This window comes from Cydia strobilella, chromosome 3 (assembly GCF_947568885.1).
Source record: "Cydia strobilella chromosome 3, ilCydStro3.1, whole genome shotgun sequence".
NCBI classification, from domain to species: Eukaryota; Metazoa; Arthropoda; class Insecta; order Lepidoptera; family Tortricidae; genus Cydia; species Cydia strobilella.
This window is the reverse complement of record NC_086043.1, coordinates 23,325,481-23,349,944: the sequence shown is the minus strand read 5'-3', so window position 1 is coordinate 23,349,944 and position 24,464 is coordinate 23,325,481. Positions and strand designations below refer to the sequence as shown.

Genomic DNA, 24,464 nt, shown 5'->3' with positions numbered 1-24,464 from the left:
CAGGATAGAGATACAATGTTGAGTTAACACTTTTTCCACTGTTAACACTTAACAGTGGGAAAAGTCCTGAGTCATTAGCTTACGTATCGAACTAAAGCTATCGCAGAACTGATCGATGAGATCATGATGTTTACAAAGCTGATTGAAAGACTTACCAGCTCTTAGAAGGAAGGAGTTTTTCCTGTATTTCTATACGTGTATATAAAAAAAATCAAGCCTTTATTTATGTATTGAAAAAACAAGGAGAAAAACGATAATTATGTTAAATTTGATATTAAATAAAGGAATAAATATTAGGGGACATCTTACGTCAAAAAAAAAAAATATATTTTACTATAATATGGGCCCTACCGAATGGGCCCTACGGAAGACCAGCGCTGGCTTTATAGCTAACATTATGCTGAGTTGGGTCCATTTCGTGATGCACACTTGATGATTTCTTATTTTGTTGCTGTTGTTGTCTGTACATGTTCGTACTTGTGTTGTGATCGTAACGAATAAATATCTTGTATCTTTATCTATAAAGTCAAATCAGACTATGATAAACCTGACCAAGTGCGGTAGATCGAAAGATATTATATCAACATTTTCTAAGATGTTGATGTAATATCAACTTTAGCCAGTCCTCCGAGATCATGGGGACAATGAATGAATGAATGAATGAAATTATTTAATCCAGAAAATATTCCCATATCAGGTTAAAACATTTAAAACGAATTACATAATAATATATGATTAAATAATCTAATTCAATTATTTATTTCAAATCATAGATCCAATGTTAGTAAGTACAACAAAACTTAATAATGAAACGAAATTGTTTTTTCACCTTAGCAGCTCGAACAAGCCTACTTTCGTCACTCCCTGGAGGGAGGAAAGTGCGACTTTCCTCACTCCAGGGAGTGAAACAAAGTAGATTTTTAATTTAGTGAAGGCCATGAAGTGCCACTTCATACTTTTATTACAATTTTTTTTGTTTTGTTTTTGTTTTTTTTTTGTTTCTCTGTATTATTCTGTGTAATTCTAAATACATTTTAACCTTTAATATGTTCTCACTACTGAGGTAAAAAATTATGTGTGCAACACGAGAGCAAAGTTATTTTACATCTCTAGTTTTTGAGTCCCTCGCTACGCTCAAGATTCTAACTTAGAATGACTCGCTTCGCTCGTGATTCAATCATAGAATCTTTCGCTTTCTCGGGACTCAAAATAAACACTCGCAAGAAAAACCAACTTTCCTCTCTTGTTGTAGAAATAACTATTAAATATTACCTACACTCTGCTTTATCCAAAGGAAAATAAGTAATGAATTGTAAAAATGACAGGTACGATAAACGCGCGCGTGAAATCGAAGCCAAAAGTGGCCTCGCGTCCCACGCGCTCACATTAGCCACCCTCGCGGCTGACGCTGGTGGCGTGCCCGGCCTGGACTCCCTCATCTTCCACCTCCTGACCCTGGACGTACTGCTGTACGACCTCAACGTGGAGGGGGTCACGTTGGAACAACTGGAGAAGCTCAGCGCTCTTGAGACCTGCGAACTGCTCATGAAGATGGTAAGACAGTGCAGGCCTTAACCTTTTCGACGCCGTGTCAAACACAAAAGCGGTCAGACGCCACGTCACCGAAGTGTCAAAACTGAAATTGAACTTTATGCATGTGCATGTAAGCTATGTTGCTCTGTGGTTTATGACCGATTAATCGGTCTTTGGCGTTTAACCTACGGTGCGTATCGGTCATTGGCGTCCAAAAGGTTAAAGGCCGCGATAGCTAAAGACGCCGGTTCGAATCCGGCCTTCGCCACTTTTAGGGCTTCGTCACTTTTTCTTTAATATATGACATCTATTACAGTTTATAATTTATACAATATAGTAGTGTGACTACTTATAAACACAAATCAAAACATTTAATAAAATAATTTGATTTGTTCCCAAAGTTGTGTACTAGGAATGCTTAATAAATTTTATTTATTATTTACAATACAATACAAAACAATACAATACAATATATTGTACGCCAAATACTGACTGATTGTGACGCACTTTATGTAACATAAACATCATTTCTGTTACTCACTTTCTAACAATAAATAATTTGTATCTGTATTTTTAGGGTTCCGTACCCAAAGGGTAAAAACGGGACCCTATTACTATGACTCCGCTGTCCGTCTGTCTGTCTGTCTGTCACCAGGCTGTATCTCATGAACCGTGATAGCTAGACAGTTGAAATTTTCACAGATGATTTATTTCTTTTGCCGCTATAACAACAAATACTAAAAAGTATGGAACCCTCGGTGCGCGAGTCCGACTCGCAAATGGCCGGTTTTTTAATATTATAAAAGAGGTGTGATTCTAATCGATTTATATTCCACAGTCAACGCCTAAAACATTCGTGGCCGACCTGAAGCAATTCGTGATCCCATTCCTGAAGCGATACGAAACTCTGACGAAGCGCGCCGACTGCGTACTTCAAGGACTCATGGACTATTTGGAGAGCGTCAGTGTCGACGACCTATCCTCCATTTTACTGGTAGTAATCCATACTAATCCATACTATCCATACTAATATTATAAATGCGAAAGTCTGTCTGTCTTTCTGTCTGTGTGTTCCCTCTTCACGCTTAAACCGCTGAATCGATTTTTATGAAATTTGGCATAGAGATAGGTTGAGTACCTGAGAAGGACATAGGATAGTTTTTATCCCGAAAATCATCCCTTAGGAAAGTAAAAAGCGGGGTGGAATTTAGATAATTGATGAAGTGCCTGCTAATTTGTGTGCATAATATGCTCAAATTGAATTTGCTATGAGAATTTTTCCAGGCGCTATACTTACTTTAGCTGCTGTTACTTAAGTCCGCGCAGACAAAGTAGTATCTTTATATGAAGTTTTGTTTTAAAGTGAAACAGTGCCCGATGGAATATATTGGTTTAAACTTACACGATTTTCGCTTATGATTTAAACTAAAACGAGACTATACGAGATATAATCACGCTTCTATCTAGAAAACTTCTTTTTTAATTATCAAAAAACATTTACTCATTTAATTTGCAATTTAAACCCCTTTGCGGGTATTTATTATAATTGAAATTTCTATGAGATTACACGATAAACACATTCTTTCAAATAAATCAAAAATTGTTGAAATCGGTTCACATGATAAAAAAATATTCCTGAAAAACTAACGTACATACAGGTCGCGCAAATTAGTGAGCCAATTTGCCGATAGATGGCGCTATAAACAATTATCCATTACAATTGTGCTTCTGGTCAAATCTTTCGTCATTATAGTTACATGAGATTTAAGTTTGTACGGAATCCTCGGTGCGCAAGTTAAACGAACTCGCACTTGACCGGTTTTTTTCCACAGGTGTTACAATCACCGAACGAGTTTGAGCTAGATGTCCGCACGCATCTAGATCTGGCAGAAAAGTGTTTGTACGCGTACAACGGGACAGAACAACTGGACAAGGCGTGCGATCTACTTGACACTATATTAAAGGAAACGTAAGTTCATTACTCCTAAACTGTGACGAATGTCATATATTCAATCAATCAATCAATCCCCTGGCTTTTATCCCTATTCGGGGTCAGCCCTCCTGATACTTTTTCGCCAAACTTGGCGGTTTTGCGTCATTTCTGGCGTTAAGCCCGTCGTCAGCAAGTCTTTTTGGACTGTCTGTATCCAGGTGGTTGGTGGGCGGCCTCTACCTCTTTTGCCTTCTTCTATGGCCAGTACCTCTCGAGTCATGTGGTCTTCATTTCGGCGCATTACGTGGCCGAACCAGCGCAGGCGGTTTTCTTGCATTTTATGCGGTATTTCGGCCACTTTGAACGACCCCCGGATGTATCTATTTTGGATCCTGTCTAGTCTGGTCACACCCCCAGCCCATCGAAGCATTTTCATTTCGGTGACATGCATTTTTTGTTCTTCCTGCTTTCGAACTCCCCAGCACTCGGATCCATACAACAAGGTAACAGATGTCATATATTAAAGAAAAAAAGTGACGAAGATAACGACGTGTGACGGAAATTATATAATAAACTCCCAAAATCAATCTTAGACTGTAATAATTTACAACATTTTAAGAAAATTTTGCATGACTTTTTATCAAAAAAAGCCTACTACTCCATTCAAGAGTACCTCTGTGACAAATGTTAATATTATAGCGTAATATTACATATGAGACCGCTTTTGTTAACTTATATGTAAATATATTGTAATTTGCATGACTTATGTTTTAAGTAGTAGTAAGTAGTTATAAGTTTGTACGCCTAATGGCAAGACTTCTACAGACAATAAACGAATTATGAATTATGAAAAAAAAGGCCGGATTCGAACCGGCGTCTTTAGCTATCGCGGCTAACGCCATGAACCCCTAGGCCACCCCGCCACGGCGGTACCCGTCACAATTTCTCGACTATATGCCATCTTAATAAGGGTGAATATTTAATAAAATAATTTGATTTGTTTTCAAACTTGTTCATTACTCCTGTCAAATTTATGTATTTAGAGAATATTTCCCTGACCTGGAAAATTTAAATTTGTCTTAAAACATTCCTCATTTATACCGGAGACTGTTTAGATTAGCTACCCAAAATGTTTGTTCCCCAATAGCTTTTGTTCCATTCGCGTTTTTCCCCATTCTGGTTTTTAACCAGGCGTTTATTTTTTCAGTAGTTAATTTCATCACACGCGTATGTCCCAGTCGCTTTTTTCACCAAAGTGTAATGTTTTCACGATAGTCACACGAAGTAATTAGATAGGTAGGTAGCTACAGATGCCCGAAGGGCAAACAGCCCAGAAATAGGAGCCCCGCCACGCGGGGCTCCGTCAACTCAGAGTGAGACATGTTCTCGGAAATATTACGTATTGGGGAAAAAAGCATCTGGGACATACGAGTGTGATTAAATTAACTACTGAAAAAAAAACGCATGGTTAAAAAGCAGAATGGGGGAAAAACGCGAATGGAACAAAAGCTATTGGCGAAATTTTTTTTTGGGTAATTAATCTATACAGTCCGGATGACTAAAATCGTTCGAACTTAATGTCCGAATAATTATTTAGTAGGTATTTTGTTACCAGGATAAAGGTTTATTTCTTTTTCCAGCGACGGAAGCATCTCCGAAAGCGAGCTGATACGCCGATGCGCTGAACTAGAGAAGCTAGTGGCCGCTAGCAGCCTGGTCAACTGGAGAGGGGTGCGGGTCACCGTTCAAGAGTTAAAGGAAATGCCGCGCGACAAGGAGAGGGCGAGGATGCTGCTCGCCAGAGTGGCCAGAGACAAGTGAGTAACTGAGTATGTCTGCTTGATTGTAGATGGAATTATTGGGCCCATCCTACTATTTGTTGTATATAAGTTTTTGCCGCTTCCTTTATATTGCATGCCTATCACAGGGTAGAACATAAGGACTACTATTTATTTTAAGACCACCGATTGTATGAAAACACTATGTTCTAGCAATAAATAAATATATATTACTGACACTTTTTCGTAAAATGCATATTTTAGAATACTTGGCCATTACTTTCATTTTCTGTTTTGTGATGGAAAAAAAGAGGCCTAATTAGGCTACCAATTCCGACAGCTTTGTTCAATAAATAAATTGATTGTCTTTTGATTTGTATGAAAATAAGGCATTTACCACTGGGTTTACCATCTTTTTACATTAATCAATATTAAAATATGAATTTTGGTCAACAAATTCCTAATTTTTGGTACAATTTGGGAATCCAATTTTTATACACGAATACAATACATACTTTTTTCTGGCAATAGATTAATGGTCATGAAAAAGTAGAATGACCCATTGAACTAAACATAGCATCTTCAGCGACTGCTTCAAACCACTCACTTAAAAAAAAAGAAGTCATTTATTGTCGCAGTAAGTATACAAAAAAAAACAGTTAAAAAACAGTACAAGCTTAAATTACAGCAGTATATATATATATATATATATATATATATACACATATATGACATTTAGAATTATAATCATCAATATTATAAATGCTGCGTGCGACAATAGGCTCGGGACTCAGCTTGTGCCGCGAGTCTGGCGACTGCACAGCGCTGTTTTTCAGCCCGCACCTATCTCTTTGCTTTTTAACATAGAGTAACTTATACTAGAGCGGTACTGTCATAGTAAATTTTGTAACCCCAGTAAATTCACTGCCATCTGTCGACACACTTTAAAACTAAAAATGAAGATTTATAAAAATACGATAGAATGTATTTAAATATGGATAAATGATTTTTTTTATTTGCATTAATTATTTTTATGATTTTGACCCATGTTCTTTCACTGATATGCGTTAAAATTGTTAAATAACAAACGAAACCGTCAACGCCATCTATACGACAGTAGGCCAAAGCTAGTAGCGCCCTCTGAACGAGAATCAAATTTTCTTGATTTTCGAGGCACGTTTTTTCCATAGACTGTATCCATCTATTACGGAGTTATATCTATCTTTGATCACGAATGTATTCTGAGATATTGTAAAGGGGCCCAGGATGCTGCTGGACAGAGTAGCCAGAGACCAAGAGCGACACAGGGTTATAGGTTGGCAGGAAGTACCCTCAGACAAATAGTCACATCAGACAAATAGGCCGATGTAAAATAAATTTATGCGATTTTTGCCAAGTAGCTGTCAGTAGAATCTGAAATGTTATGTTACAAGTACGATGCTTACTTTATATAAAACATTTTTAATTTAAGCGTTATGTTGTATCTTCTTGCTTGTTGTATTTAACTATTTGTTCATTGTATGTTATTTTATGTATCTTTTCTTCTTGTCTGTTACCTTCCGTGATTCTTCTCACCTGATGGTCTCATCGGAAGATCAGCGATGGAAGTCACCAGCAACATGCTGAGATGAGGCCATTTCGTGGCACTTTAATCTTATTTTATGTTTTCTTTTGTATTATGTAATGTCTTGTTTGTTTGTGCTTACGAAAAAAAAAATTCTTATTCCAGAAACCGCGAAGAGAAATGGACGCAGCAGGAGTGGGAGAAGCTTCTGAAAGACTTGCTCGAGTTGCAATCCACTTTGCTCAACTGCGTCAGCAAGGAAGAGGTTTATGAGGTAAGATATTCTTATAATTATCAAGGACTTTATTTGGAAGAATTTTACTTTATTATATCATAGAGTAACTTATACTAGAGCGGTACTGTCATAGTAAATTTTGTAACCACAGAAAATTCACTGCCATCTATCGACACACTTTAAAACTAAAAATAAATATCTATAAAAATACGATAAAATGTATTTAAATATGGATAGATGATTTTTTTGATTTGCATTAATTATTTTTATGATTTTGAAACATGTTCTTTCACTGATATGCGTTAAAATTGTTAAATAACAAACGAAACCGTCAACGCCATCTATACGACAGTAGGCCAAAGCTAGTAGCGCCCTCTGAACGAGAATCAAATTTTCTTGATTTTCGAGGCACGTTTTTTCCTTAGACTGTATCCATCTATTACGGAGTTATATCTATCTTTGTCATTATCAAGGACTTTATTTGGAAGAATTTTACTTTGTTATATACCATCCACCTAGCTCGAAACTGAGCAAAGCTTGTACTATACCTAGTCTGTATTTTTATTCCGTAGACTATAATGACAACAATAAAGTATGTAGTAAACTAAACTCGTTTGCATATGCCTTATGGAGGTTGACAAAAATTAGCAGTAAAGAGACTGCAATACAGGCGTATCATGGCTATGTTTGTTCTGTACTTAGATATGGTATTCTTCTTTGGGGAAATTCTAGTTACGCAAACCAAGCACTGTTAGCACAGAAACAGTGCATCAGAGCTATTTGTGATGTGGATATAATGACCTCATGCAGACCTCTATTTAGAAATATGAAACTTCTGACTGTGCCAAGTATGTACCTATATGAAATTTGTTTATTTGTTAAAGTGCATCCGGAACTTTTTACTACGTATAGGGACATTTGTCGGTTTAATACAAGATATCAGAATCGTCTCGTCATACCTGCTAAGAAGACAGTATTATATGGTAAGAGCGCCTATTGTATGGCAATAAAAATTTATAACTGTCTCCAAGATGATCAGAAAGTATTACCACTTAGTCTTTTTAAGCGTAAACTTAAGAGGTGGTTGATACAGGAATATTTTTATTCAATTGATGAATTTTTTGACTATTTCAAATATGGCTAGATTCTGACAATTGTAATTAGATTAAGTATGACATTTGTTTTTAACGATGTAATTATAAGTGACATGTATAATATTTAGATTTATTAGCATTATTAATTCCATGTAGCATAGCTCGCGTTTGTGTTTTTTGCATGCCAGTTGCTGGTGAATTATGCATGTGCTTCTTAGTTACTAAGTCCATAAGTCATTATTCTATAGTCTTATGTAACGTATGTATGTTTGTAAGCATGTTTGATACTTTATTAGTTGTGTATCCAATTGTTACTTCTGTGTATCTTCCTATTTATAGGCAGTGCCGAACAAGCCCTGTTTCTACTTGTTATCAATATCAGTATGTTATAATTAATGGAACTATAGGTCTTATTGTATATCTGCAAGTTTAAACTTATCTGTATGTGACTGTTTGTTTCCTAAATAAATTTAAAGTCCATCTTTTGTACCATATTTTAAGCAAAATAAAGATATTTGATATTTAACTACAAATGTCAAACTTAGAAATAATATGACCAGCTTAAAACAAACAGTGCTGATCTTTGATTTCGGTTTGTGAGTAACTGATAAATACTATATTAATTTTAAATTCAAAATAAACAATAAATGAAATCTACTCACTACTAATCTACTCAAACGTTTAAAAAAATGACATTGACGTATCGCCGACCTGACGCAACGCCATTTTGGTATTTTTTCAATTCAATTCAATTCAATTCAATTTATTTGTATCAGACATAAGTAATTAGTCCATAGAAATGTTAGTAACAAAAAAACTTATTTTATACGTTAGCAACTTACAGACTACTTAAAATATGTTATATACAGTACCTCTTGACTCCATATGAATGGAATTCCAGTGCCGCCAGACTGCACTAGTCGGGCACTGTGACACCAGATTCAGGAGACTGTTGGTACTCTCCTGCACGCGGCGCATCAGGGAAGCGGTTCTCTTGCGTATTATTGATATAAAGCTGTCCACGCGTGCCTCGGCGAACATACCTGATGCGCTACAAAAGCGTGGTAGCCCCAACAGTAACCTGAATCCGTTGTTATACTGGACACGCAGAGCATTAAATGTTTTCTTAGTATAGTCAGTCCACAGGCTGCACGTGTAAAAGGTTTGACAAAACGACTTAAATAATGTAGTTTTGACATCCCCATTACACCGTGCAAACCTACGGGCCAACATATTACAGCGAACGGTCAATGCTCTGCGCTCCCTTTCCATGTCCATGTCGTCCTTGAGGTTATCGGTGACCCAGTGACCAAGGTACTTGAACCGAGTAGTCTTCGTGAGTGGAGTCCCGCATAGGAAGACATCTGGTAACATGTCTAGGGACTTACTTCCTGCTTTAAAAACTAAAAGCTCACTCTTGCTGGTGTTGTACCTTAGTCCATGTGTCCTGGCATACTCCTCACATATCTTCAGCAGCTTGACAAGCGCACTGATCGATGGGCAAAGCAGCACCATATCATCAGCATAACTGATATTGTTGACCATAGTACCGCCAATCGAGCATCCGATACCAGTGCTACTGAGCCCAGCGATCAGTTCGTCCATGTACAGGTTAAACAGCCTGGGCGAGGTAAGCCCACCCTGCCGTACACCACTCTTCAACCTGTACACGTCCGACTGCGCACCCGCCCATTTCACTAGGTTGGTTTGATGGCCATACCAATATCGGAGTAGGTCAACCACGTCCCTCGGTGTACTAGTGCACGTTTCCAGCTTACCCCAAAGAACTTCATAAGAGACTGTATCGAATGCCTTCGACAAATCCAAAAAGCAGGCAAACACAGGCGTTTTGCTATCGGTGTAGTACTTGACGGTGTGCTTAAAGCACAAAATCGCACTTTCAGTTGATAAACCGGGCTTAAAGCCAAACTGAGCATCTTGCGTCTTTACGTGCCTTGAAAGTACACCATCAAGCAACCCGTCAAGTACCTTAGCTGCTACTGTAGCCAAAGAAATTGGCCTGTAGTTGGATTTGTCAGAGGCATTCCCGGTCTTGTTTTTACAAATGGGTACAATTACAGTCTTCATTAGGTCGGCCGGAAGATGACAGTGACTGATGCACATATTAAAAAGCATTTTTAGCACGCGAGGTAAGTGAACACCCGCATGTACCAGGTGCTCTATACTGAGGCCATCGTGCCCCGGCGACTTTCCTCTCGTCATAGATCTAATGACCTTTTCCACATCCTCATAAGAGAAGTACACTCGCCGCTCAGCCTTCCGGTCCTCAGTAGAAAGCACCCGATGACACGTGTCCGAAGATTGGCAGTCAACCTGGAAATGCTTACAAAACATATTAGCAATATCAACAGGCTCGTGCAAACCTTCAACATTGGCAGGAATTCCCGGTTTAGGATTTAGTTTACTGGTGCTCTTCCAAAATTTGCTAAAGTCTTTAGCCCTGTGGTGTGTGGCTAAAATGTCCATTTTTATTTGTGTTTGGTTGTCCTGACACCACTTGAGCTTCTCTTTAAATGTTTTACGGGAAGAGCACATATCTGCATAAATCGGTCCTGCCTCTGGTTTACCAAACAGATGCCACCTCTGAAAATACATTCTTGCCCTAGCGTGAGCCTCTCTGACATGTTTGTTCCAACCTACTACCCTTTTAGGTCTACGTTTTCTGGAGTTCCGGCTCAGTCTAGACGCTGTCTGTAAAGCACTAATAATTTCATTATAATTTAATTTTTGGTTTACGTATTCGACATTCGTTACTTTACTCGTATAGTGATCGGATGTATTTATTTATTTATGTTAAGGAGAACCAACAGCTATACACTTACAATAAACAACAAGATTAAAACAGGAAGCCAATTACAGGAACTCACAGTTGCAAACTATTCAATTTTAAACTAAAGCTAGCACTTACGCACACACACATGCGTACAAAAAGGAGAAGAAAAAAAAAAAGCATACCTAATTGAAAATTAAGGGCAATAGAAGCCTTAGTTAAAGTTATTCTAATAACGACAGAGGTCTTAGAGTTCAAGATGTTAGCAACACTGTTTGTAAGGATAATTATTTATTAATAGCTTATATTTTGATCATTTTTACTTTTACGATTAGCTTAAAAAAGAGTATCAGTTGACCCTTACTTGTCACTGGTTCCCGCCATGTTGAATTTTTATTAAAAGGCGGGTACACTGTGACAAGGGGCAGTTCGTGTACAGACGAGTTACAGTGTAGACGTCTTGGAATATTTATTGTAAATTGGTTGCTATTATGTTGGTAACGAACGAATAAAGTTAAAATATTGGTACAAGTATTAGTTTTCATCATCAACCCGGTGGTAACCTAACAATCAGAAGCTGGATCCAACAAAAATCGATAAGATTTTGTTTTGCCACGCCCCTCGAACGTAAGGTTTTCTTTCCGTTTGTATCAGTGAGTAAAACATTATTTACCGGAAAGTTGGTTAAATTATGGTAAGTCAGTCATAATTTTTATGTATTTCTTTTACCTTCTTTCGTTTTAAATAAAACTGGTTAGATAATCTATCGTCGTTTAAGATAATATCATTTAATGCAGTCATTTTGGCATATGTATGTGAAGAAAGAACAAACAAAAATAAAAGTATTCAGTGCCTTTTCTCTCGTCTTCATCAACAAATATAAGTACCTCCCAATAGCACAGATTAAATAATAATACTACCGTACAGAAAGGAAACTTCCTACAAATGTAAGGTAAGTGTAATGTATGTAGCTAATATGTAGCTAATATGTAGCTACTGGTGAGAACCTGTAATTGGCTTTTTGTATAATATTTATAAAACCTATAGACGTGTTAACAGTTGTTGGATCTCCGAACAATAAATAAAATAAAAATAAATAAAATAAAACCGAAGTTTGACAGCGGTTCAGGGACGAATCATACTGTTCCTTTCTAATATATAGCACTATTATCCCTTTCGGCTATTTAGGGTTGTCAAAATTGAAGTCATTATCTTATCTGTGGTCGTGCACGCAAAGGGACGTCAAGTTGTGTCAACCCTTATAATTGCTCGGAGCAATGCTGAACCGAAAGGAGCCGAGAATACCCGAAAGGAGGAGTTTCGCACCCCTGCCAATAGTTTATTTCCGGTTAGTACCGGTTGTAGCACATCACTATTTATAAGGCGTAAGAAACTAGCAAATAAAAAAATAAATGAATAAATAAAAAAAAAATAAAAAAAAAATTGTATAAAGAAAGCGTGAACAAGGGCGTGTTCGGTGCACAAGCACTTATTATTAAGTATTTTACGTAAACAACAACTTAAGATAAATTATAATTTTAAGCGGTGCAAATTCAAGATGCAATGCAATTAGCATTTTATGACTTATTATGAATGTGTGATACTTATAATTATAATAAGACCTATTGTTAAACCACATTTAATGCAAATAAATGATTTATGATTTATATATTAAGGTTGATTAGCTCTAGCAGGTCAACGAATAAAATGCTTTTAATTTTAAATGTTTTACATTTATAGTGATTTTAAAGTTGTATTTATTGTTGTATTATGTATAGGCGCGTAGCAACATAGGCGAAGAATGCACTCAAGATGAGAAATATGATTACCGGAATCTAAAATTTAATAAAAGTCGTATTTATATATTTTTTGGAATAAATTACACTGAGCACAAAAATCAAAACTAGGATAGGTAAAAGTGTATACGATAAGAATTGGGCACTCCCCTGGAAGTAGTTCGCCGTGGAGACCCGCGTCGCCGGCGTGGCATCCAGTCCAAAGGTCGCGCTCGTCAGTTTCTTTGTTCGCGCTTCTCGAACGTTCTGCCTTCCCTGTTGCTAAGCCGCGTACGCGCAGATGTCTTGAGGTAACTAGTCCTGTCACGGTCGCCATAAACTTGCAGGCGATTATGGTGCAAGTAAAAGATCTTGATGTTTTTTTTTTTTTTTTTTATTTATTTATTGAGAAACAAACAGTCTTAAAGTAAACATAAGCAACTTAGCTAATAGCTACAAATTGATTTTTTATAGACCTATAGTTTCCTAATTCACATATCGAGGTACAATTAAAAAGTAATGATAAATAGTGCAAACTTGTAGTACCTAGTAGTTGTACATAATCAAAACAATAGTATACCAACTAATACAATAGCATATAAATGTATAAACAAGAGAAAAGACTTATACTTACACTTTTCACTTACTTAGACTTAAATTACTAAGATTACAAGTACTTACTATCGGGTTGCTTGCAACATTTCACCCTTATTTTAATAAAGAATATACAGTTCTTTTAAACAAGCCTAATGAACTGCTAAACAAATCTGCGTCCATACACTTTTCATTGTACTGCCTACACACGCGCCCAATATACGAATGCCGTGCGTGTTTTGTTCTGCTGTTAGGAATGCTAAATAATGCCTTACTGCGACAACTACGTTCATTCCTACGGGGGACACGAAAGCAAATTTTATGTAATACATCGGGGGCATCTACAACATTATTAATAATTTTGAATAAAAATGCTAAATCTGTACAGGACCGTCTAAGTGAAAGTGGCTGGATATTATGATGTGTAGCCGAGGAAGCGTAATTTACATAGTTACGACCCACTCGAAATTCCAGTGCTTTAACGAATTTTTTCTGGAGTCTTTCAATTCGGGTCTTATGGACATTAAAGAGAGGATTCCACACTACAGAAGCAAATTCCAATCTACTGCGAACGTAACTATTATAAAGAAGTTTATAAGTGAGAGGTCTTCGAAAAGGTTTTGCTACACGAAGAACGAAACCCAGTAGTTTGTATGCTTTGTTTAAAATATGATCAATATGAGGGTTAAACGTTAGTTTTGCATCCATTAACCCTCCTAGGTCGCGTATAATATGTTGTCGTGTTAGAGTACTGCCGCACACGCGGCCGGTAACTGAATACAATGGGATCCCTTTTCCGAGTGAAAGTAATAACTGAACATTTATCACTATTTAAAAACAGATTATTTTCAATACAAAATGTTTCAAAACTAGTTAGATCATCCTGCAGTAGGGCACAGTCAGCGTCTGTTTCAATGACTCGAAATATTTTAGTATCATCAGCGTATAAAAGAGCTTTCGAATTTGTCAGACACTCCGTGATATCATTTATATATAATATAAATAATAATGGACCCAAATGGGACCCTTGAGGGACACCTGAGGTGGTTATTTTGAAAGCCGATGAAAAACCTCCGAGTACAACACTTTGGGACCTATTTTCAATATAAGATTTCACCCATCGAAAAAGATCCCCATGGATGCCAAGGTTCCAGAGTTTCACCAGAAGCGTATTGTAAGAAATTTTGTCGAACGCTTTGGCGAAGTCTGTGTAGACTGCATCGACTTGATACTTATTATCCATTGCATCTCGTATAACTTCACTAAAAGACAAAAGATTACTCTCCACACTTCGACCCCTGTGAAACCCGTGCTGACTCGGATTGATATGACGCCGTACAGCGTATGATAATTGATCAGTGACAATTTTTTCCAATATTTTACCGAATTGGCACAACTTAGAGATAGGCCTATATTTTTCGACGTCCTGGCTTATAGAACCCTTGGGTATAGGTGTAATCCACGCCGTTTTCCAGATTTGCGGAACCTTTCCCTCCTTGATAGACTGCTGAAATAATTTGGTGACAGGAACCACCAAAGTGCCAGCACATTTACTAATAAGTAAAGGATGTATACGATCAGGTCCTGCGCCTTTATTTATATCTACAGATTTCAGATACTTAAGGACCATTTCATTTGTTAACATGATTGTACTGAAGTTAAAAACTGGCTTTGGCGGTGGATCCAGACAGTCGATGTCCAGAGGTGGCAAGGTGGAATTTTCAAAGACTGACTGGAAATGATCACTGAACATATTACAAATATTTTCACCGTCTGATGCTGAAACACCCTTGTAATTCATTGTTTGAGGTATGCCTTTATTAGACATTGAAGACTTAATAAATTTCCAAAAATGTTTTACATGTGAATTTATCTTATCCTCGGAACTTTCTATATAATTTTTATAACACTCATTTTCTATTTTTTCAGCTCTTTTTCTTAAAATTTTAAAACTTTCATAATCTAACGGGTTACCATAACATTTCCATAATTTATGATATTTTCTTTTTTCTTTCAAAATCTTTCTTAAAGACCTACTATGCCATACAGGATAATTTGTACACGAGTTTCTAGAATAATGGCAAGGTACGTGTTTATCTATTAAGGTATATAACAAATTATTAAACTTGTTTACGCAACCTTCGATGTTTAAATTATTGAAAAATGTGTCCCAATCTATATTTAATAGGTCGCTGTTAATATCATCATAATTTGCTGAATAGAATTTATATATAAGGGTTTTAGCAGGTTTAATTGGCGCAGTATAATTAAGCTTTAGGTTTAAAAATAATGCAGCATGGTGTATATCCTCTGGAGTTAAAGGAATATTACACCTAGTGACTGTACAAAGCTCGTTACTAAATATGAGGTCAAGGACACGGTTATTGACATTAATAATGTTATTAAATTGATTTAGATTACTGAGTGCCATAAAATCATGTACAAATTGGACTATAACATTACTAGAGTTATTTAGGGATATAACTCCGGAGCCACCTCCTAACCATTCAGCATGGGAGATGTTGAAGTCCCCTGTAATAAGGAATACATCATCAGGGTGATCAAGAATAAGTCGAGAAGTTATGTCAAAAAATGATTCTACAGCATCTTTATGGTTAGATCCGTGCGGAATATATACGCATGCGATATTTAAGTATCTACGCTGAGAATTATTGTGATCATTACTAATAGGGAGCGATATCCAAACACACTCTGCGTGCGCGGGGGCGGGGGGAGGGGCAGGGCCAGGCGCGGCGCAGCGGCAGCAGGTCGCGACGCGCCGCCACCAGCACGCCCCCGCCGCGCGCGGCGCCGCTGTCGACCTCCGACCGGTCGCACCTATATACTATGTATCTTTCGTCAACATATTCTCTGTCATAAAAATTCGAGGTCAGCCAGGATTCAGTAATACAGATAAAATCGTAATCGGCCAGGGCAACTTGTGAAAAGAAACTATGCGATTTAGTTCGTAGTCCCCGTACGTTTTGATAATAACCGTTTAATAGCTTATCCGTCACTGTAGATAAAATTTATTTATTTGCATTATTTTAAAAATAAGAACATAGCATAGGCGTATATATGTACTGTGTGTAGCTATTAACAGCAGTCGCATAAAGGCACCATTATAGTACAAGGCAATGTATATGAAATAGGGATTTAATATCCGAAACTCATACAAGGGTTAAATTCGCGATTATGTATGTAAGACGCGTGCGGCGCTGTGGCCGCTGGAGCTAATGGCTTGTGGTGGGGTCCGTACCCCGCGCGCCCGCGCCCCGCAAGGTAACTTGTTGTCGTAGACAACATAAAATGTCATTTTACTCTACGGAATAAAAAAATCGTTTAAAAAACCGACTTTATGTACATGTATTTTTTAATAAGGTTTCTAAATTAACGGTTAACAGTGGGGACGGCTTATTTACAAGTTACGAGATTTTAGTGCAGATTTCTGATAAAAAAAAATCGAATGAAATTATCTTACACGATACGTCCCCGTGACGTGCCATATCGTAGTTTTTAGTTTGCAGCTTTCTGGCGTTACGATTAGTTTGTGTTCGCAAAATAAAAATGTTAGACGTATTTTTAAAGTGTTGATGTATTTTTCGTAGTTTAGGTTTATTTTCGGGATTGTTAAAAACGTGTAAATACACAATTACCTCAAAAAACTTTAATCGTATGACTAGCGTCTCAGCGAGTAGCGCACGCGCCGAGGCTCGAGAGTCCGAGCGTGAGTTCCGTGACTCTCGAGTTATATATACGAGTATAATAGTGTCTACTACAATTGACGTATTCCCACAGACAATGAGCAATTATCCGCGGGCCACGGAACTGAATATAGGTAGTTCTTCTTTACAGATCTACGCTTCATCTCTCCTGACTTCCGGCGACGAGGCCAGCATCAAACTGGCTTCAACAGTACTGTCTTGTGGAGGAGGCGCCCCCTCGCGTGTGATCCCACCGGCGCGCTCGGCGCAGCTGGCGGCGGCCTGCGCGCGCGAGTACTTCAACTCCAGCGGGGAGCTGCGCGAGCCGGCGCTGCAGCGAGCCAAGTCAGTACCTACACTATAACTAGCTTCAACAGTACTGTCTTGTGGAGGAGGCGCCCCCTCGCGTGTGATCCCACCGGCGCGCTCGGCGCAGCTGGCGGCGGCCTGCGCGCGCGAGTACTTCAACTCCAGCGGGGAGCTGCGCGAGCCGGCGCTGCAGCGAGCCAAGTCAGTACCTACACTATAACTAGCTTCAACAGTACTGTCTTGTGGAGGAGGCGCCCCCTCGCGTGTGATCCCACCGGCGCGCTCGGCGCAGCTGGCGGCGGCCTGCGCGCGCGAGTACTTCAACTCCAGCGGGGAGCTGCGCGAGCCGGCGCTGCAGCGAGCCAAGTCAGTACCTACACTATAACTAGCTTCAACAGTACTGTCTTGTGGAGGAGGCGCCCCCTCGCGTGTGATCCCACCGGCGCGCTCGGCGCAGCTGGCGGCGGCCTGCGCGCGCGAGTACTTCAACTCCAGCGGGGAGCTGCGCGAGCCGGCGCTGCAGCGAGCCAAGTCAGTACCTACACTATAACTAGCTTCAACAGTACTGTCTTGTGGAGGAGGCGCCCCCTCGCGTGTGATCCCACCGGCGCGCTCGGCGCAGCTGGCGGCGGCCTGCGCGCGCGAGTACTTCAACTCCAGCGGGGAGCTGCGCGAGCCGGCGCTGCAGCGAGCCAAGTCAGTACCTACACTATAACTAGCTTCAACAGTACTGTCTTGTGGAGGAGGCGCCCCCTCGCGTGTGATCCCACCGGCGCGCTCGGCGCAGCTGGCGGCGGCCTGCGCGCGCGAGTACTTCAACTCCAGCGGGGAGCTGCGCGAGCCGGCGCTGCAGCGAGCCAAGTCAGTACCTACACTATAACTAGCTTCAACAGTACTGTCTTGTGGAGGAGGCGCCCCCTCGCGTGTGATCCCACCGGCGCGCTCGGCGCAGCTGGCGGCGGCCTGCGCGCGCGAGTACTTCAACTCCAGCGGGGAGCTGCGCGAGCCGGCGCTGCAGCGAGCCAAGTCAGTACCTACACTATAACTAGCTTCAACAGTACTGTCTTGTGGAGGAGGCGCCCCCTCGCGTGTGATCCCACCGGCGCGCTCGGCGCAGCTGGCGGCGGCCTGCGCGCGCGAGTACTTCAACTCCAGCGGGGAGCTGCGCGAGCCGGCGCTGCAGCGAGCCAAGTCAGTACCTACACTATAACTAGCTTCAACAGTACTGTCTTGTGGAGGAGGCGCCCCCTCGCGTGTGATCCCACCGGCGCGCTCGGCGCAGCTGGCGGCGGCCTGCGCGCGCGAGTACTTCAACTCCAGCGGGGAGCTGCGCGAGCCGGCGCTGCAGCGAGCCAAGTCAGTACCTACACTATAACTAGCTTCAACAGTACTGTCTTGTGGAGGAGGCGCCCCCTCGCGTGTGATCCCACCGGCGCGCTCGGCGCAGCTGGCGGCGGCCTGCGCGCGCGAGTACTTCAACTCCAGCGGGGAGCTGCGCGAGCCGGCGCTGCAGCGAGCCAAGTCAGTACCTACACTATAACTAGCTTCAACAGTACTGTCTTGTGGAGGAGGCGCCCCCTCGCGTGTGATCCCACCGGCGCGCTCGGCGCAGCTGGCGGCGGCCTGCGCGCGCGAGTACTTCAACTCCAGCGGGGAGCTGCGCGAGCCGGCGCTGCAGCGAGCCAAGTCAGTACCTACACTATAACTAGCTTCAACAGTACTGTCTTGTGGAGGAGGCGCCCCCTCGCGTGTGATCCCACCGGCGCGCTCGGCGCAGCTGGCGGCGGCCTGCGCGCGCGAGTACTTCAACTCCAGCGGGGAGCTGCGCGAGCCGGCGCTGCAGCGAGCCAAGTCAGTACCTACACTATAACTAGCTTCAACAGTACTGTCTTGTGGAGGAGGCGCCCCCTCGCGTGTGATCCCACCGGCGCGCTCGGCGCAGCTGGCGGCGGCCTGCGCGCGCGAGTACTTCAACTCCAGCGGGGAGCTGCGCGAGCCGGCGCTGCAGCGAGCCAAGTCAGTACCTACACTATAACTAGCTTCAACAGTACTGTCTTGTGGAGGAGGCGCCCCCTCGCGTGTGATCCCACCGGCGCGCTCGGCGCAGCTGGCGGCGGCCTGCGCGCGCGAGTACTTCAACTCCAGCGGGGAGCTGCGCGAGCCGGCGCTGCAGCGAGCCAAGTCAGTACCTACACTATAACTAGCTTCAACAGTACTGTCTTGTGGAGGAGGCGCCCCCTCGCGTGTGATCCCACCGGCGCGCTCGGCGCAGCTGGCGGCGGCCTGCGCGCGCGAGTACTTCAACTCCAGCGGGGAGCTGCGCGAGCCGGCGCTGCAGCGAGCCAAGTCAGTACCTACACTATAACTAGCTTCAACAGTACTGTCTTGTGGAGGAGGCGCCCCCTCGCGTGTGATCCCACCGGCGCGCTCGGCGCAGCTGGCGGCGGCCTGCGCGCGCGAGTACTTCAACTCCAGCGGGGAGCTGCGCGAGCCGGCGCTGCAGCGAGCCAAGTCAGTACCTACACTATAACTAGCTTCAACAGTACTGTCTTGTGGAGGAGGCGCCCCCTCGCGTGTGATCCCACCGGCGCGCTCGGCGCAGCTGGCGGCGGCCTGCGCGCGCGAGTACTTCAACTCCAGCGGGGAGCTGCGCGAGCCGGCGCTGCAGCGAGCCAAGTCAGTACCTACACTATAACTAGCTTCAACAGTACTGTCTTGTGGAGGAGGCGCCCCCTCGCGTGTGATCCCACCGGCGCGCTCGGCGCAGCTGGCGGCGGCCTGCGCGCGCGAGTACTTCAACTCCAGCGGGGAGCTGCGCGAGCCGGCGCTGCAGCGAGCCAAGTCAGTACCTACACTATAACTAGCTTCAACAGTACTGTCTTGTGGAGGAGGCGCCCCCTCGCGTGTGATCCCACCGGCGCGCTCGGCGCAGCTGGCGGCGGCCTGCGCGCGCGAGTACTTCAACTCCAGCGGGGAGCTGCGCGAGCCGGCGCTGCAGCGAGCCAAGTCAGTACCTACACTATAACTAGCTTCAACAGTACTGTCTTGTGGAGGAGGCGCCCCCTCGCGTGTGATCCCACCGGCGCGCTCGGCGCAGCTGGCGGCGGCCTGCGCGCGCGAGTACTTCAACTCCAGCGGGGAGCTGCGCGAGCCGGCGCTGCAGCGAGCCAAGTCAGTACCTACACTATAACTAGCTTCAACAGTACTGTCTTGTGGAGGAGGCGCCCCCTCGCGTGTGATCCCACCGGCGCGCTCGGCGCAGCTGGCGGCGGCCTGCGCGCGCGAGTACTTCAACTCCAGCGGGGAGCTGCGCGAGCCGGCGCTGCAGCGAGCCAAGTCAGTACCTACACTATAACTAGCTTCAACAGTACTGTCTTGTGGAGGAGGCGCCCCCTCGCGTGTGATCCCACCGGCGCGCTCGGCGCAGCTGGCGGCGGCCTGCGCGCGCGAGTACTTCAACTCCAGCGGGGAGCTGCGCGAGCCGGCGCTGCAGCGAGCCAAGTCAGTACCTACACTATAACTAGCTTCAACAGTACTGTCTTGTGGAGGAGGCGCCCCCTCGCGTGTGATCCCACCGGCGCGCTCGGCGCAGCTGGCGGCGGCCTGCGCGCGCGAGTACTTCAACTCCAGCGGGGAGCTGCGCGAGCCGGCGCTGCAGCGAGCCAAGTCAGTACCTACACTATAACTAGCTTCAACAGTACTGTCTTGTGGAGGAGGCGCCCCCTCGCGTGTGATCCCACCGGCGCGCTCGGCGCAGCTGGCGGCGGCCTGCGCGCGCGAGTACTTCAACTCCAGCGGGGAGCTGCGCGAGCCGGCGCTGCAGCGAGCCAAGTCAGTACCTACACTATAACTAGCTTCAACAGTACTGTCTTGTGGAGGAGGCGCCCCCTCGCGTGTGATCCCACCGGCGCGCTCGGCGCAGCTGGCGGCGGCCTGCGCGCGCGAGTACTTCAACTCCAGCGGGGAGCTGCGCGAGCCGGCGCTGCAGCGAGCCAAGTCAGTACCTACACTATAACTAGCTTCAACAGTACTGTCTTGTGGAGGAGGCGCCCCCTCGCGTGTGATCCCACCGGCGCGCTCGGCGCAGCTGGCGGCGGCCTGCGCGCGCGAGTACTTCAACTCCAGCGGGGAGCTGCGCGAGCCGGCGCTGCAGCGAGCCAAGTCAGTACCTACACTATAACTAGCTTCAACAGTACTGTCTTGTGGAGGAGGCGCCCCCTCGCGTGTGATCCCACCGGCGCGCTCGGCGCAGCTGGCGGCGGCCTGCGCGCGCGAGTACTTCAACTCCAGCGGGGAGCTGCGCGAGCCGGCGCTGCAGCGAGCCAAGTCAGTACCTACACTATAACTAGCTTCAACAGTACTGTCTTGTGGAGGAGGCGCCCCCTCGCGTGTGATCCCACCGGCGCGCTCGGCGCAGCTGGCGGCGGCCTGCGCGCGCGAGTACTTCAACTCCAGCGGGGAGCTGCGCGAGCCGGCGCTGCAGCGAGCCAAGTCAGTACCTACACTATAACTAGCTTCAACAGTACTGTCTTGTGGAGGAGGCGCCCCCTCGCGTGTGATCCCACCGGCGCGCTCGGCGCAGCTGGCGGCGGCCTGCGCGCGCGAGTACTTCAACTCCAGCGGGGAGCTGCGCGAGCCGGCGCTGCAGCGAGCCAAGTCAGTACCTACACTATAACTAGCTTCAACAGTACTGTCTTGTGGAGGAGGCGCCCCCTCGCGTGTGATCCCACCGGCGCGCTCGGCGCAGCTGGCGGCGGCCTGCGCGCGCGAGTACTTCAACTCCAGCGGGGAGCTGCGCGAGCCGGCGCTGCAGCGAGCCAAGTCAGTACCTACACTATAACTAGCTTCAACAGTACTGTCTTGTGGAGGAGGCGCCCCCTCGCGTGTGATCCCACCGGCGCGCTCGGCGCAGCTGGCGGCGGCCTGCGCGCGCGAGTACTTCAACTCCAGCGGGGAGCTGCGCGAGCCGGCGCTGCAGCGAGCCAAGTCAGTACCTACACTATAACTACTAGTGGGAAATAGCTCGCGTGCGACTATACACCAGTCAAATCTTACAAAAAAATCCGCTAAAAAACAATGCGTGATGTAGTTCTGAATTTTTTGTATGTTCTTTGTAGTCCTTAGAGGAATGTAAGACTATATTTTGCAAGCAAAAAAAAGTTGTGCTCCCTGCGTAATTTGCGAAAAACTGCAAAAACTTCGGACTTTTTTCAGTTTTTGCAATTTTATTGTAAAACTGTGGGTTTTTGGTCAAAACTTTCTGTATAATGTTGAAAGTACATTAAATTTTGAACAATTTAAGCCAATTTACAGCGCCGTATGTCAAATTGTTCTTGAGACATGAAGCTTTAAAATAGGGTATTTTTTTTCTTTTAATCGAAATTTTTCGTTTTTGCCTATATTTTAAGACAAATATCGGCGCAACCGCTACTGCTATGAGATATATTGCAATAAATAAAGTTGTAGCAAATTTAATTACCTTTCATTTAAGTGCAAGAAAGGGTCAGTAAGTCCTACAGTTCTCTTGTTATCATAAAAAATAATGGGGAAGGGAACTAATGTATTGTTTAAGACATTGTCAAAATCCCTACAAAAGCAGTACCATCCTCGAGAGCGCAATCTACGATTAGATTTTACCGGCCTTCCCCGATAGCAGCAGAGCGCTCTTAGATATCAACCATTTTTAAAATGCACTCCACTCCTAAGCACTTCATTCATTTAGTAATTAAATCACTTTTTGGTCGTAGTCCACGGTGCCCATTCTAATTTAATAGAATAGAATAGAATAGAATAGAAATGTTTATTTGCCAGAATACGTTACAATTAGGTCTTAATACAGTTTTAGAGTCAGTATTCAGTCGACATAAAGCCAACATGCAAAACGTTTGTAAATTACATTTACAAGTAGGGTACATCAGGTACATGCATATAATTTAAATAATCCTAATACAACAACGTCAATTCATTACAAATAAAATTAAAAATAGAAATACTTATAAATTGCACATTAAAAAATTAAGATAAAATAAAATGGATTGATATGTCAGCGTTATGTCAAGTAAAACTTTAATAGTACAATTTGTAATTTAAATAGTCCTTAATAGTATAAAAGCAATGTTCTTGTAGCCACCTAGTCAATTCTTTCTTAAATTCATTCCCATGCAATATTCTCAATTCATGAGGGAGGTTATTGAGCAAAACAATACACATGTTATACGCATTTTTCCTATAAATATCAGATTTACAAGCTGGCTGGTATATCATATTTTTATACTGGGCTCGTAGTTCTCTTGCAAACATGTCTTCTCTCTTTGTAAAATATCCTGGGTGGCTTTTTATAAACAGGCATGCCTTTAAAATGTACATAGAAGCTAAGGGGAGTATTTTAAATTTTTGGAATAGAGGTCTGCAACTATCATCAAATCGAACCCCACCTATTTCTCTTAAACACTTTTTCTGGATTATAAATGCCCTCTGAACGTCAACAGAATTGCCCCAGAGCAAGAGTCCGTAATTGAGAGTGGAAGACACATACCCATGATAAGCAATTAACGCGGCCCGAACAGAAACTGAATTCCTTAGACTTCTTAAGGCGAAAACAAACCTCGATAACTTAGAACACACTAGGTCCACATGATCTTTCCAATTTAAATGTTGATCGATAACTAAACCTAAGAATTTTGAAGTTTGAGTTTCTTCAATAGGAGTATTATTAAGGTTAACATTTATTGATACTGGATTTGAGTTATATGAATGAAATTGTAAAAATGAAGTCTTGCTTATATTAATTTTGAGGTCATTATTTTCTATCCACGTGTTAACATCGGTCAGTGCTTTATTTATTTACAATTTGATCTTGTTTTGATACGACCTTGACGATAGTTCACGCCGATTGGCGAGGTGCTGGCGAACCGCACTGGAATTACTAGAAGTTGTGCCATTAGATATCTAGCTCGCGCTTATTGGCACAGAATAACTAATAGTACTTTATTGGTAATCAAATCACGTTTGTTGTATGCGAGCCCCACTTACTCTGTTTTTAGTATTTGTTGTTATAGCGGCTACAGAAATACATTATCTGTGAAAATTTCAACTGTAATAGCTATCACGGTTCATGAGATACAGCCTGGTGACAGACAGACAGACAGCGGAGT

General features: G+C 43.1%; 1 protein-coding gene across 1 annotated transcript in view; it reads left to right on the top strand.

Annotated features, from left to right (window-relative positions):
* Positions 1 to 24,464, top strand: part of LOC134756243 (NBAS subunit of NRZ tethering complex-like) — a 99,180-nt gene that overhangs the window by 22,340 nt on the left and 52,376 nt on the right. The window contains exons 17-22 of the mRNA XM_063693070.1: positions 1,326 to 1,554; positions 2,372 to 2,527; positions 3,366 to 3,502; positions 5,107 to 5,283; positions 6,974 to 7,082; positions 17,153 to 17,346. Coding sequence (XP_063549140.1) covers positions 1,326 to 1,554; positions 2,372 to 2,527; positions 3,366 to 3,502; positions 5,107 to 5,283; positions 6,974 to 7,082; positions 17,153 to 17,346 — 1,002 coding nt within the window. The remainder of the gene's footprint in view (positions 1 to 1,325; positions 1,555 to 2,371; positions 2,528 to 3,365; positions 3,503 to 5,106; positions 5,284 to 6,973; positions 7,083 to 17,152; positions 17,347 to 24,464) is intronic.